General features: G+C 37.7%; 2 protein-coding genes across 2 annotated transcripts; both read right to left on the bottom strand.

The window, feature by feature from the left end:
- LOC110160652 (TBC1 domain family member 10A-like) lies at positions 1–5059 on the bottom strand. The gene is given in 10 exon segments (XM_020925326.2): positions 1–1502; positions 1638–1792; positions 1989–2178; positions 3207–3272; positions 3353–3410; positions 3412–3465; positions 3534–3640; positions 3708–3815; positions 3878–3977; positions 4463–5059. Coding segments are annotated over 10 exon segments (1407 nt in total). The 5' UTR covers positions 4642–5059; the 3' UTR covers positions 1–1112.
- Positions 5060–6770: 1711 nt separating this feature from the next.
- On the bottom strand, positions 6771–13076 carry LOC110160524 (protein phosphatase PTC7 homolog). The gene is made up of 6 exons (XM_020925183.2): positions 12577–13076; positions 11542–11721; positions 10226–10424; positions 9172–9295; positions 7873–8002; positions 6771–7781 (listed from the first exon to the last, which is right to left on the bottom strand). The coding sequence occupies exons 1-6, from the start codon at positions 12776–12778 to the stop codon at positions 7723–7725; spliced, it is 894 nt and encodes a 297-aa protein (XP_020780842.1). The 5' UTR covers positions 12779–13076; the 3' UTR covers positions 6771–7722.
- Positions 13077–14022: the final 946 nt, after the last annotated feature.

The raw sequence follows: 14022 nt of genomic DNA, 5'->3' as shown, positions 1-14022 counted from the left end.
TGTGATTGGATTCAGATTTATTGTTTACACAATTTAATACAAAAGAGCTGGTGATTGTCTTTCTAATAAAATAAAATAATTCAACAATCAGGCGCTTTGAGCTTCACCATCTTAAGTGAAAGTGAAAGTGCTTTCTGTATGGAAAGAATGAACCCGTAAAAATAAATGTATAAAAACATCAAAACATGTCTCATTACAAATGGAGATCAATTGTTCACTTAAGAAAACAAAACTATATACTTAAAATCCTTCAGTATTTATGGCTGCCTTATGTGAGGCTACACTACACTTGTTGAGTAATGATGGAATAAATCCTGTCAATAATGCAGGTATTGGTGATTTGGCAATATAATAAAATATATCTAACTTCAAATAAAATTGCTCATTAAAAAAAATCTGTTCTTCAATCAGACAGCAAAGCAGCATACAAGCAATTTGTAGTGTCCTTCATACAAATCATTATTCACACTCTCTAACATAAGAACCTGACATATCTGGAGAGGTGTCTTTGGAATCCGTTATCGCTGTGGTACGTTTTGGAGTGTACAGAGCAAATAATAATGCCATGGCGCCCTCTTGTGCCCAACTGCTATAAAAGACTCCATCTCTCCTTTCATATTTGTCAAGCGATTTCAAGAAAACTGGATCTATCCCAGCACTGACAATGTAGTAATTAGTGGGCAAAGTAAACTCCCTTATCAATAAGACTTCATATGATGAAAAATGGTATTCATTGTGCTTTTGTGCTGTCCCGATGAAGCAAAATTTAAACAAAGCTTTTTTCTCCCTGATAACGGTGTGAACATTTGTTTTTAATGTTCACCTAAATGTGACTTAGTATCTTTAGAATCAACTAAATTTACATTTGATAAATATCCTATGATGAAAAATAATATATTTGATTTTATGGATTTTCTTTCAGAAAATGCCCCATATGAAAAAATAATTACAAAGATAGAAAATAGAGCAGTATCAAAGTAACATCCCAGTCCTCAGTGCTGCATAGTAATGTTTATGTAGGCCATTGGCTAGTGTAATTCCACTTCAAAGAATAGCGCCTTCATATATGTTACTAGGAAGTGGGCTTTAGTATGTAAACTAGCGCTCTGCTGCTACAGGTAGGTGTCATGCTCTGCGCTGCTGAGGCTCTCGTTGGAACCCTGCTCTGTGTGAGCACTGAGCAGAGGTGAGGGCTCTTTGGAAGGAATGTGCGGGCTAACGCCACCCTCTTCAAACATGTTTTTTTCTTCTATTTTTTCTTTATCCTTTTTGGATTTTCTATTTGCATCAGCAGGAACAGTGAAGAGCGGAGATTCCACAATGATGGTGGGTCTCTCCTTCAGGTCCTGTCTGCTGTGAGGCTCTGCGGCAATAACTGCTCTGGCCCCGTGCATTCTGGGAGGAGACTTACAATGCAGCTCTCCACGAGACTCCTTCCACAGGCGCAGCTGAGATCGGTGCTCCTTTTCAATGTCCTTCTCGGACACCGACAGCTCTAAAATCTACAGAACAGAAGTGGCATCAGTGACCTACCGACCTCAGATTCATTAACTGATTAAAAGACTTCTGTTCAGATGACTAAGTTAATGTTTCATCATTTTCCATCATGAGAAAACTAAAGTTGAGACCATCCTTACCTCATGCACCAGGAAACCTTCTTGCATGTACTGTGGTGGTATTGCTTTGAGCAGTTCCATAGTTTCATAAAGGCCAGGACAGCTTCTCAGTTTTTCTTGAGATCCCAAAGTGCATTTTAAAAGAACCAAGCCAACTCGGAACAAGATTTTCACTCCTGCAAACAAAACAGCCGTTTTATTTCAAATATTTGTTGTGGAATTAGAAGAGCGGTAAGTAATATGTTGTTGACTTGTATGTGAAGCACTTTGGTCAACTGAAGTTGTTGTGTTTTTGATGTGCTATATAAATAAACTTGAATTGAACTGAATTGAAGTGTATCTACTTGTGCCTACTGTTGCCAATAACCTCACCTTCACAGAGAAACATGTCCCAGACCCTGAGCACAGAGGCCCAGGGCAGAGTCCTGGAGAAAGCACACATGAACCACTCTGTCATGTACAAAATAGGCCCCAGTTTCTGATTCTCCAGGTGGCGGTAAACTACAGGGCTCACCTTTTTCAGTAGAGCATGGAGGATTTCTCCATCCAGCTGGATGGCCTCCTTGAAAAGTCAAAACAAGCAGCTGTCAGAGACATGAGGGAGTGCATTCACATTTTAGATTAACTCATCAGATTTGTTATCATCATCTGATATAATATAACTTATTTGCTAACACAATGGCAGGAGAATTCTGGCAATGATGCTCAAGTCCTTAAGTGTTTTTCAAAATAACACTACAGAGTAAATCCATCCGTCCATCAATTCTTTGCATAAACATTTAAGAAAAAAAATTATAACTGCAGTGTGGTATTCATTCATTCACCTAATTCAAGCCTGACTGAAAATTAGTATACATATTTTTTTTTAAATGCACATTAAAACTGGTTTTAGGGAAGCATTTGAAAAAACACAAAAACTTTTCAGCCACTTATTTTATTTTGGTTGTTTTGTTGAATTTTGTTGAAATGTTGTTCCTTTAGCTATAATATTCTAGCCTGATTCATCAGCTAGTTTCCCTTCGTGGAAATCGTTTGACCTCACAGCATTAGAATTCGTTCATGCAACGGTAGGCAGGTACTTTTTGTATTCAACCAATCACTGCTATTTGGTCGTGACGTATGTAATGCGCCGCTAACATGGCTAACTGGTATATTAAACTTTTCCCAAATCCCATAGGAAGAAGGGCAATAATGTCTTTCCTCTTGATAAAATTCACCAAACATTCTCTTTGTTTGGGCTTTAAATCCTCAATCTCGGGAACAATTGCCAACACAGAATGTATGGCTCTTGGCAGATTGGCTGGTGCCCAGACTTGCATTTCTGGCGTTCTTGCAAACTGTCTAGTAGTGTATTTTCTGATTCCTGACCTAGTCGCTGAAGAGAAATGAAATTGAGCGGAGGCACTAGGTGGTACCAGCCTGGCTAATAATATTCCATATTACAGCATGAAACTTATCTATCTCCTTAGAGAATGTTTCAAAGTATGGCTTTAACTCTATTTCCATGGAATCATGCAGATGCCAAATCCAGAAAGTTAATACTGTGCATACAAGCATATGATTAATACCAGTTTTTAAATACAAACTTACCAGGCCTTTGCTGTAATAACCAGGAAGGTATTTCTCACAAATTTGAACAAGGACCCAAAATGCATCCTAAACAGAAAAAAAGAAAACAAAAATGGTTACGATGCAACTAAAACAAAACATTTTGCTGAAAATGCCACTAAAATTACCTCTGCTGGCATATGCATCAGAAGAACAGCTGCAATAGGAGCCTGAGCCTGACAGTACCTCGTCAGGACGATGCAGCGTATAGGCCTTCAACACACGAAACAAGTCCTTCTGCCTACAAATGACAGAAATTAAGGTAACACAATAGAAATCTAGAGTATTTTGTTAGAACAAGAATCATACCCATGACCACCCCGAGCTGAAAACATCTCATGGAAAGGAAATTGTCGATGAAGGTCTCTCTCAATGATGTCAACCCATTTAGGATCGCCAGGCTGGTCATCTAGTTCCTGCAAGATAATGTTGGAAACTAATCATCTATCGAGACCATGCAAGGCAAAGTCATCTTAAACTAACCTGAAATTTGCCTTTGTTTTGCTCCCTTTTGACTTTGCCCCCAGTGAGGTAAAGCCAAGCTCGACCACGGAGTGATGGAGGAATTCCCTTCTGGCATCTTTCCTTTATCTTAAGTGCAACATTATTTATTTAAAAAATATGAACATGATATATCTAAAGCTAAGACCTACCTTTTTGTGCTTTTTGGCCATCCACTTGTCCCAACTGTTGAGCATTTCGAGCCATTTTGCCTCTCGCTGTCTCAGCACTTCAATGGGAACCTCTTCAACGCTATCAAGAGACACTTAGATAAATAACTCATGTAAATCACTTAATTTTAAGTCACACAGGATTTCTATTTTCAACAAGGTGATCTTAAAACAAAAACACTGTTTACACCCTTATATCTTGGAGGTGACATTCCCTTTTCCTGGAAAGCAATCATCCAAGCAAATCATGAAACTCTTGCCATCAGCAGTAAAGCTCAAGGAAAACAGGAAGTAGTGCAGATGAGAGCTTAACTTTATTTCCCAATAGTAGTTACAACCTCCTACACAAAACATGATACTATGAATTCTATAAAGGTCAACACTTAAAGAACACCATGCATATGCAAACAGGAAAACATATCTTTCATGATCACATTTGACAATGAATGTGGCAGTAACTACTCTCTGTATATCTATTTGCCTAATGAAAGAAGGAAGCTGACTTGGTACGTTTAGTCAGAAGTATGATAAGATCTTATTCTAGATGTGTGCATTTAATGTACTTACGTTTCTGCTGAATACTGCTGGGCACCCCCGGTGAAGCCGTATCGGTCCACTTGTTTCTCCTCAAAGAAGGCATTGCCATTTACCTCTGGTTCCGATCCATGTTTATTACTTTTACCATAGTCTTTCAGCTCTTTACTTTCCCGCATATCCAGTCCATTTCCCTGCTCAGTTTTGGCCATTTAAACAACATTTACCTTAAAGGAAGCCGTGAGTCTGGTGCGGCTGCTCACATACCTTATCCCAATTAATTGGGATAACTCGCTAAGCTGCTTCCTTTGAAGAAGCAAGTCAGCTACTATCACCACAATTAGCACGGCTGCTAGGAGGACCTGCACCGTAAAGCTAAACCAAAGTAAAACTCAGAGAAGATAGCTTCATTTTAAACCTGAATCACATCATTTTAAGTGACCTGAGGGTTTTATAACCCGTTACGATTCAAACTAACACAATAAAGCGTATTTATAAACTAAAAAACAAAACAGCATACCATCTTCATGCTAACTCGGAAGCTAGCTGAGTTTCGCTCAGCTGTCAGCTGACACAGGCCGCTGTCAGCCAGGATGTGTGATAGCTGAGGCGGGCTGGAGGCTAAAAGCAGACTATAGCTGAAGGGGCAGATCCACTGACGGTTTATCATATCAGGGGCAGGTACAAACAAAACACTGCACCCAGGGGCTCTCTGCCGACACCTACTGCTCAAAGAAAAAAAACAAAAAACTTAAAACATTAAACCACCAAAGATGAAAGAGATTTGCAGATATAAATATTGAGCAAAGGGATTGACAATGCCCCCCCCCCCCCCCCCCCAAAAAAAACAAACAAACAATAATTATTATAAATACTAGACTCTTTATTTAAATATTGTACATTTTTATAACCTATTTACATAAATTAGACCTGCATTGTTACACTCTAAACATGTGCATCTTTCTCACAGACAGACATTTTTGTAGTGAACAATCATACCAAGCAGACAACAGAAGCACCGTTTTTAAAATCCGAGATGAGCAGGCTTTGTTTACATTGAACATTGGGCAACATTAGCAACAGACAAAAGATTGCAATGACAGGAAAGGCCTTGATTACAGGTTTAGCTATTAAGGCTGAAACTGTGCTCATCCCACAACCAAATAAGTTCAAGCAATTACACCTTTGACTTTTTCTTATAGCCAATATGCATACTATTATTATTCTTCCCACTACACTTGAACTTAACACTGTAACTTTTTTTTTTTTAACTTTTGGAAATTTAACCACCGCTACAAAGGATGCCAGACAAGATGGATAACTTAAGTGTGTAATAGAAAACAAAGTGGCCAAGACTGAATAGAACTGTGCCATAGAAACACACACTATAAAGGTGATTTGTTTACAAAATTGATTGTAGGGTTAGTTACAGAAGAATCACAATTTTGCAATTCAGCTGTTAACAAGTTGTCAGTGATATATGAATGAAAAAAACTAAACAGTGACACTATGAAAGACAAACACCAAGTCATCTATACAGCTGGGCAAACATAGCAATGCCCTGATAGAAAATATGAATATGGCTTTCCTTCTTTGGTTATAAACCTGTACACTGTATTAACCATCATCTTTTCACAGTGTAGTTTTCTGATCTCATACAGCTAAAAATCAAAACAAAATTGTTGGCCATACATTTACAGTGATGGCGTTTGAAACATTTACAGATGTACGCAAACCAGGTCTTTGGTGCTTCACTTAAGAGTAAATACTCTTTAGGTTAGTTTTCAAATGCCAATAACAGTATTCTTAACATACATGATGGGATCCAGCACCCAAATTTACAAGCACTCGTTAGAATCATGTGACCATGTCCATCTGAATCAAGTCCTTAACAGAAAGAACAAAAATAAACAGCACGCCATGTAAAGAATGAGGGACTAAAATATATATATATATATATATATATATATATATATATATATATATATATATATATATATATATATATATATATATATATATATATATATATATATATATATATATATATATATATACACACTCACACAATACACAACAGATTAAGATAGTCGGAATCATCCATAATGCCATTTAACACATCAAGCTCTTTTAAGGTAACAATATTCTTTACAAAAATACATCCTTTTTCTGTAAAATTTATGCCTGACCTATCATTGCAATTGTAAGCTTTCACAGATGCCAGCCATAGCTCTGAAAGGATAAAAATTAAATATGAAAGACATTCAAATGACTCCGTACACCTTCCAACACAAACACAAATCCCCCCCCCCACACACACACACAAAATGCAAGCAAGAACAAGACTTATAAGGTTTTCATTTCTGTGAATGAAAGACTGGAATTGATAATGCTCACTAAACTACACAGGAAATGTTGCATGAATGAACTCTTGTGTTCATCCATCATAATAGTAACATTTGCTAAATAAGCAAATCAACAAAATATTTACAACATACCAGGAGGTGTGCACTGACATATCCATCAGCTGAATGACAAAAACCTGATTTAGCTTCACATAAAGGCTCACACTTTCAAAAATTGTACTCTTAATCATAAGATGTGTGTAAAATCACATCTTAATCATAAGGGTAAAATCCTAATCTTACTCTGTCAATTCACACATTCCACCCCCCAAAGTTTGGGTTCCTAAACTTTTCAGTCCAGGACCCTCAAAACTACTATGCAATCAGTCTGGGGCCACTTCTGCTAAATTTTATTACTGTCTGATCATTTCAGTTCATGATACATAAAAAAAATAATTTTAATTATTGTGTTATTTGGTCCAATTTTTGAAAGTATTCAGTTAACCATAAAAAAAAAATCAACAAAGTCATCACACAATCCACAGCTAATACCTGGGGGGGCCTGGACTTATCTTGTGGAACCACCTTTTACTCTATACATTATCCTTAATCACATGTGCATAAACTTAAATTAGACATTTTGAGGTCCAATTACTCTCAAAGCCCAAACTGGCTTATTGTTCTCATAAGAGCCCAGTATAGCTGCAGGAGGCCTCAATCTCATCTCATCTAGTCATACCACCTACCCTTCTGCATCATGATCAACATGAAACACCATGAAAGTCCATTCACCTTAAAATAAAATAATGGAAGAAAAAATATTTGTGACTGTGAGCCTCCAGAAAAAGGAGTGTGTAATTTTGAAGGTGGACCTTGGCAGCCCATTGGATGCAGTGCTCTTTGGAAGGACTGGAAGACTCAGGCAGATGGGAAAACAAAGAAAAACATTTAGTCTGTATATTCAGCCACAATAGACAGCAGCACCGTGATGTCATCTGGCTTCCCTCCTGTACAACAGGACAAACAGAGAAAATATTATTAAACTTTTCAAATACATGTGAAAGAACATGTCAGATATAAATGCTGCTCTGTACAAACCTCTAACATTCAGACCATTGTCACAGGCAAACTGTGCAAAAGGAGACATGTAGTTGGGATCATAGGCAAGATCGTGAGCTTGCTTGGCGATACTCTGTGCCGTCTCCAAGACACTTTCATAGTTGGTCGTCTAAAATACAAATAAACAATCTTTTAATGTACAAAGGTGAGAATATGGGTTTATTAGGGATAATGTATAGGTCTTAAATGGTAAATGGTCACTAGGGATGGGCATTCGATGAAATTTTCTTAATCGATTGTCAGAAGAATTAACGATTGATTATAGATTAATCATTAACGTTTTTATATTAAAATGATCATCATTATTATTACTATGACGACGCTATGCACAGCAACCTACATTCGGTTTGTCGATTAAAATGAACGTAATCGATGAAATTCTTAATGATCAATTATCGATTAATAGACTAATCATGCCCATCCCTAATGGTCACATTTTTATATAGCGCTTTTCACCTTCAAGGCACTCAAAACACTTTATAACAAGGAACCACGTACCCATTCACACACCAGTATATGCAGAGACTGGGGGCAAGGTGGTTTAAGTGGCTTTCCCAAGGACACAACAACGGCTAGAATTACAGTGTGGATCAGTGGACCTGACCAGTGGATCTGTTTTAAGTTGAGAATGGGATTCGAACCACCAACCTTCGGATCAGTGGAAAAACACTCTACCAACCGAGCTACTGCATTCCCGTCTTAGCTTTATGTATCTAATATAGGCTATGTCCACATGACAACACTCTGGATTTTTTTTTTTGCGGTCTGAAAAAAATTTGCATCCACGTACATGTCAGATCAATAAATATTCATGTCCAGACGACAATGAGGCACTGAGTGAAAACGATGTCATGCATATGCCATGCCTGTATGTGGCGCTGATGATAATAATTTTTAATAATGCATATTCCATCAGTTTTTGTTTTTTTTTACTTTAAGGTAATTTTGCCAATTTTAGATGTATCCCACAAATACAGCCATTTTGTTTTGCAAAAGTTAAACATAATTTTCATTTTTAGTCATAAGATTTGGATGAGAATTATTAGAATAACTTGGTTTTAAAATCCAACAGTTTGATTATCTGTGCGTAATCTTTGTTGTTGATCCGTGTGCGTACTCTGCGTGGTGCGTGTTGTTAGCATTAGCGCGTGTCTCAGTTGCTGAGCAACGGGAGCGGCTCCCAGGTAGTAGTTAAGTACACTTCACTTACTCAAACTCATTCGCCAAACAATTTGATGCTATTAATTAAAAAAATAAAAAAATAAATAAAAATGCTACCTTTAGTTTCTTAAGCTCTTGAAGAATCATGTAGTCTGGCATGTTGTCAAAGAGGCCGTCTGTGGCAGTCAGGATTATGTCACCAAGCTGCACGTCGAAGGATGAGCTGTCTGCTGCTTCAGGACTAAACGGTAAACAGAATACAACACAGTCAATCACAGGAGAAAGAGGCAGGCTGCACTCAACCACCGGTGCTCAGAACCAGCAGGTCATCACAGCAGCCATTGCTAATCCTTCTCTAGTAACTCAGAAAAGCAGTCATTTCCAAATGGTTGTATATAACAAACCCAGGATGCCCATTTATGCAAATTGCTTAATTGAAATTAATTATCATGTAGCCATTTACTATACTGCTGGCCTTCACAGTGGGTTATGCAGCATTTATTTACAAGTCTAAAACAATAAACAATAAACAATAGATAATACACACAATAGACAATAGATAGTGTTTATAAACCTGGCTGGTACCAATTTATGAATTGGCTCTGATGCATTTTCTAGGGAAGTTAATGTTGTGTGCCATCACACATTGCCAACTATGAAAAATCAGGGCTGTCTTGGTGACTGACAAATGCCACATGCTTGACCACACAAGTCTAACACCAGAGTCTCATAAGAAATCATTACCGTGTGTAGTTGTAGTGTTTTGCGTGGTTTATTCATGTCACAAATAAAACCAAAATTATAATAAATGCTAACAGCCAACTACAACAAATGTTTAAATATAACATTACAGTCGAAATATTGTGGAAAAAATATTGCCATGAAAATATAGTAAGCAACAATTTGATTTTTGTCAATTTTTTTTAAATTTAACAAATCGCCTCAAATCTAACTTGAAAAGGTGAATTGAGCTGGAAGTTAGATATCGCCTCTTAGCACTCGTGGGGAAATATAACAAACAAAAGCAATAACCATTTGTCTGTGCAGCCTACAAAAAAAGTCACAATAAATTTTTTTTTATTTTGCAGCCTTGTTCAAATGCAGGGGATACCAGGGTTACCAGGCTGTGTGCGATGCACTTCTAGTGCCTCCTGAAAGGGTCAAAACTAACCTGTCACTCAGTACCACTCCTTCAGACCCTGGAGGAGCAATGGACAGCTGGAAGGGTGTGTTGAAATAATGTTGCTGCTCGTCAGAACGATGTACCACCTCTCCACCTCGCACAACCAAGAAGCCTGAGTCCCCAAGATTGCAAGTGTGTAGCCGGTGACTTCGCCGATCCAGAACCACAATACAAGCTGTGCTACTTCCTGCAAAAAACATGAGAGCATATTAAGCACAATCATTGGAACTTTCTACCATGTTATAACAATGATCACTCATCAAAAAACATGTCTGAATAGGTTTTAGATGCCATCAATGCATGTGTGATCTTACCCTTGCCCTATTCAAACCCCTCCTTATGGTTAGATTTATCCAATGCTGTACACGCAAGCCTACATCATCCCTGCTCCCACACAGCAATTTTCCATGAATATACAAAACAATACATCTTTACAAACCTGATGCAGTAGTTTAATTAGTGCAAGAAACTGTGACTGCAATGTGATAGCTCTGTGAAGGGCGAGTTACTTTAGAGCCAGAGTGAAAGTGAAACTTATAAAACTATGAATACCCAATAACAATATGCTTCTACTGTTCTGAAGCCAAATTATTTGAAATAATTACTACTGACCAAAATGGTCTCATGGTTGACCCAGTTTCCAAATGACCATCAAGTGTAAAAGTGTGCCAATACCATCACAAGTAACAGCTTCCCAAAATATAAGAAGATCACTTGACAAACATAACAACAAAACAGCGAGAGACGCATGTAGCATCTGCCGAGAAGGGGTCAGGGGCAGTGTCTGAAAAATGTGACCCCTTCCCCATGTTTAAATGTCCAAGATATTAAAGTCTTAAAGTCTTCAACTGCAGTAAGGCGCCTGACCTTCTGTAACTTAAGTGCACAAAGAAACGTTCCATGTGCAAGGGAAAAAATGCAAATCCTCACAAGGTCAGTGTTTCAGGTTGCAACTGAAAAAACAGCCACTTGCTTAAGTTTAGGCAGTTACCTCACAGGCATTACATCAGAAATAATGGTGAAGATGCAACTTTCACTTCTTGCTCCCAAGCCTAAAGTGGGGATTTAACCTTTACCCTCACCATTATCTCATAATTGTAGTTAACGGTGATCCAATTGTCTTTATTTTATGGCACATCTGTATTTTCTGTGCAACTGAATTTTGTTCAACTGAAACAATAAACTGTGTGAAAACCAAGAGTCAGGTGCGTGGATTACACATGGGTGACTGTCCAACACTTAGGGTAAAACTAGACTACAAGCTCACCGTGTCATCTATTGTTTGTGATTTGTATGCTGCATACCAAGTAGGGGCACTTTGTTCTGCAAGAGCTCATAGTAGCCTGAGGTCAGAATGCCCACAGGATTACTTGGAGTGAAGCGTCCCTCTTTCACCAAGCGCTCGCAGGTTCTCATGAGGGTAGCAGAGAACTGAGATGGGTCAACACCATAGTCACGCCAACCTCCCACACCGTCTGCGACTCCTGAAACCAACAATATTAATACAACTGAGGATGTACAGAACATTTTTACAATGGATTTAAACAGATACTGATTTAGCCTTTTTTTTTTAAAGTTAATTTAATTTATTTCGGTTGGGATGTTTCAGAACTTTTATGTCCATTACAAACCACTGATTAACCATAAAAAAAAAAAAAAAAAAAAAACAGATTCATTTTCTAGTAATATACATAAGAACCACAAGGATTCAATACATCAGCATAACTGACCAGTGACCATAGTGCATCATTGTTAAAACGACCATCAAACACACGTGGTGGTGGTGTTTTTTTTCCTTCTCTTCTTTTTCCCATGCTCTCAGCTGGTGAGGACAAAGCCCATAAAGCTAAATAGGTTAGCAGCCTGTTAGCAATATGGCTGCCTCCATGCTCTACCATTCTGACCTTTGCAAGACATTGTGCTGTTCAATCTAAGGGTATACAGTGCCGTATATTCAAGTATGATCTGTTTAAAATGACTCCAGATACAAATGTTCATTTAAATTGTATATTATCTTGCTACGTTTCACTAGACTTTCCCCAGGAGCCTATCTAGGTGAAAGGTCATTCGGTGTATCGCATAAGATTGTCTGTCACATGCTATTACATACTTTGTATTGAATGCATTCATTTAATGCATTTCTTATTTTCTCTTTCCTCGAACTGGTGACCTGTGAGTTCAACACACTGTTGTCGTAGGATCAAAAGTGTGATGCCAGCTGTCATGTGGCCCAGAGGGTGGGGTGTCATGTTTTCATCCGGGGGTCGATACACGTGTGAAGGTCACTCAAGCACATTTGACGCTTTTCAAACTGGAATTTTTAAAGGAAATATTCTTACCCAAAACATCGGCAGTCTTGTGTCGTGCTACGAAACACGCATCGTCCCCATAGCACATGCCCTTTTTCAGGATTCCCTTACGAAAGTCTTTACCAAAGCCATAGCTGGCACTGATTAGCTTGTAGTCTCGACCGTCCGTTTGAGAGAGTCCTCCAAGGACAGCCCTCGCAACAAGTCTGCCATAGGACAGTACGGATAACATCCCCTAACAAACAGCAACCCCAACCTGGTATTAGCTTGCTGCCCGTCACTCCGCCGCTTCTACAGGGCTACCTCTCCGTGGCAAACAGCGTCGTTATCCACCCATCCGGATTTCACTTGGCCGCTAAATAAGCTGTGAGTCCGATGCCACCCTTATCTGAAGTATGTCAAAACAACACCGCTTCGTTTAACAGCGCTTTGTTCCGACCGTCCCTTTCACAGACGTAGTTCCTCCGCTTGGCTCTCTGCTTTTCGACATGTTGCCGTCGGAAAGCTGCGAGTACATACGGGTACCTCAGCGTTCACACCAGACGTCAAAAGAACGTAACCCAGCCACAGCCAATTAGAAACAATGTGGTATAAATAAAGACAGATAGAGTAGCCATACAATATTATGTATTAATGCAACAAAACAAAACACAAAAAAAAAAAAAAAAAAAAAAATATATATATATATATATATATATATATATATATATATATATATATATATATATATATATATATATATATATATATATATATATATATATATATATATATATATATATATATATATATATATATATATGTTTTTAAAATGCAAATGGTTACCATTTATTTAAATAAAGGTATTTTTAAGTGATGAGGTGTGTCTGTCAGGATTAAATGATTGGTGGTTAAAATCCCAGGAATGTCTCTCAGGATGAGGTTTCCCTGAATTATGAAAATGAATATTCACCCTATATTAGAGCAGACATGTCAAACTCAGGCCCAGGGGCCAATTTGGCCCATGATATAATTATATTTGGCCCGCAAGATCATATCAAATATGTATTACAGCTGGCCCTCTGGCTATAGGCAATAGAGACATTATTTATTTAAAATGTTGTTATTATTTTATATTACTTGTTCTAGATTCAATGTTAATTGAAACTATTATTAAAAATTTATTTTAATAAGAAAAGGTTTAAAATTACATATCTCAAAAGAATAGAAAACATGCAGATGTTGTTGAAAATTTGGCCCATGACTTAGTCTCAGTTTTTGATTTTGGCCCTCTGTGAAATTTAGTTTGACACTCCTGTATTAGAGTAACAATTAATGCAGAAATGCACTATGGATACAACCACTGAATTTTACATAACCTAGATTAAATATAATGTTAGGGTCTGTGTAAAAAATATAATTGCATTTTGCTTACATGTTGAAAAAAGACATGTGTCTTTAGCATATATCTTTTTCGAGATTTTGTCACATATAATA

The sequence above is a fragment of the Boleophthalmus pectinirostris genome, unplaced genomic scaffold (assembly GCF_026225935.1).
Source record: "Boleophthalmus pectinirostris isolate CB_2022bp ecotype Guang Dong unplaced genomic scaffold, ASM2622593v1 HiC_scaffold_18, whole genome shotgun sequence".
Classification (NCBI taxonomy): domain Eukaryota; kingdom Metazoa; phylum Chordata; class Actinopteri; order Gobiiformes; family Gobiidae; genus Boleophthalmus; species Boleophthalmus pectinirostris.
The sequence above is the reverse complement of the archived record's forward strand: the minus strand, read 5'-3'. Positions and strand labels throughout refer to the sequence as shown.

Excerpts from the sequence above, each read along its gene's own strand:
- LOC110160524 (XM_020925183.2), bottom strand. The coding sequence starts at position 12,778 with ATGTTATCCGTACTGTCCTATGGCAGACTTGTTGCGAGGGCTGTCCTT. Across the intron at positions 9,296-10,225 it reads GGAGTGGTACTGAGTGACAG|TCCTGAAGCAGCAGACAGCT; the intron begins GTTAGTTTTGAC and ends TTTACCGTTTAG. Across the intron at positions 8,003-9,171 it reads AAGAGCTTAAGAAACTAAAG|ACGACCAACTATGAAAGTGT; the intron begins GTAGCATTTTTA and ends TTTGTATTTTAG.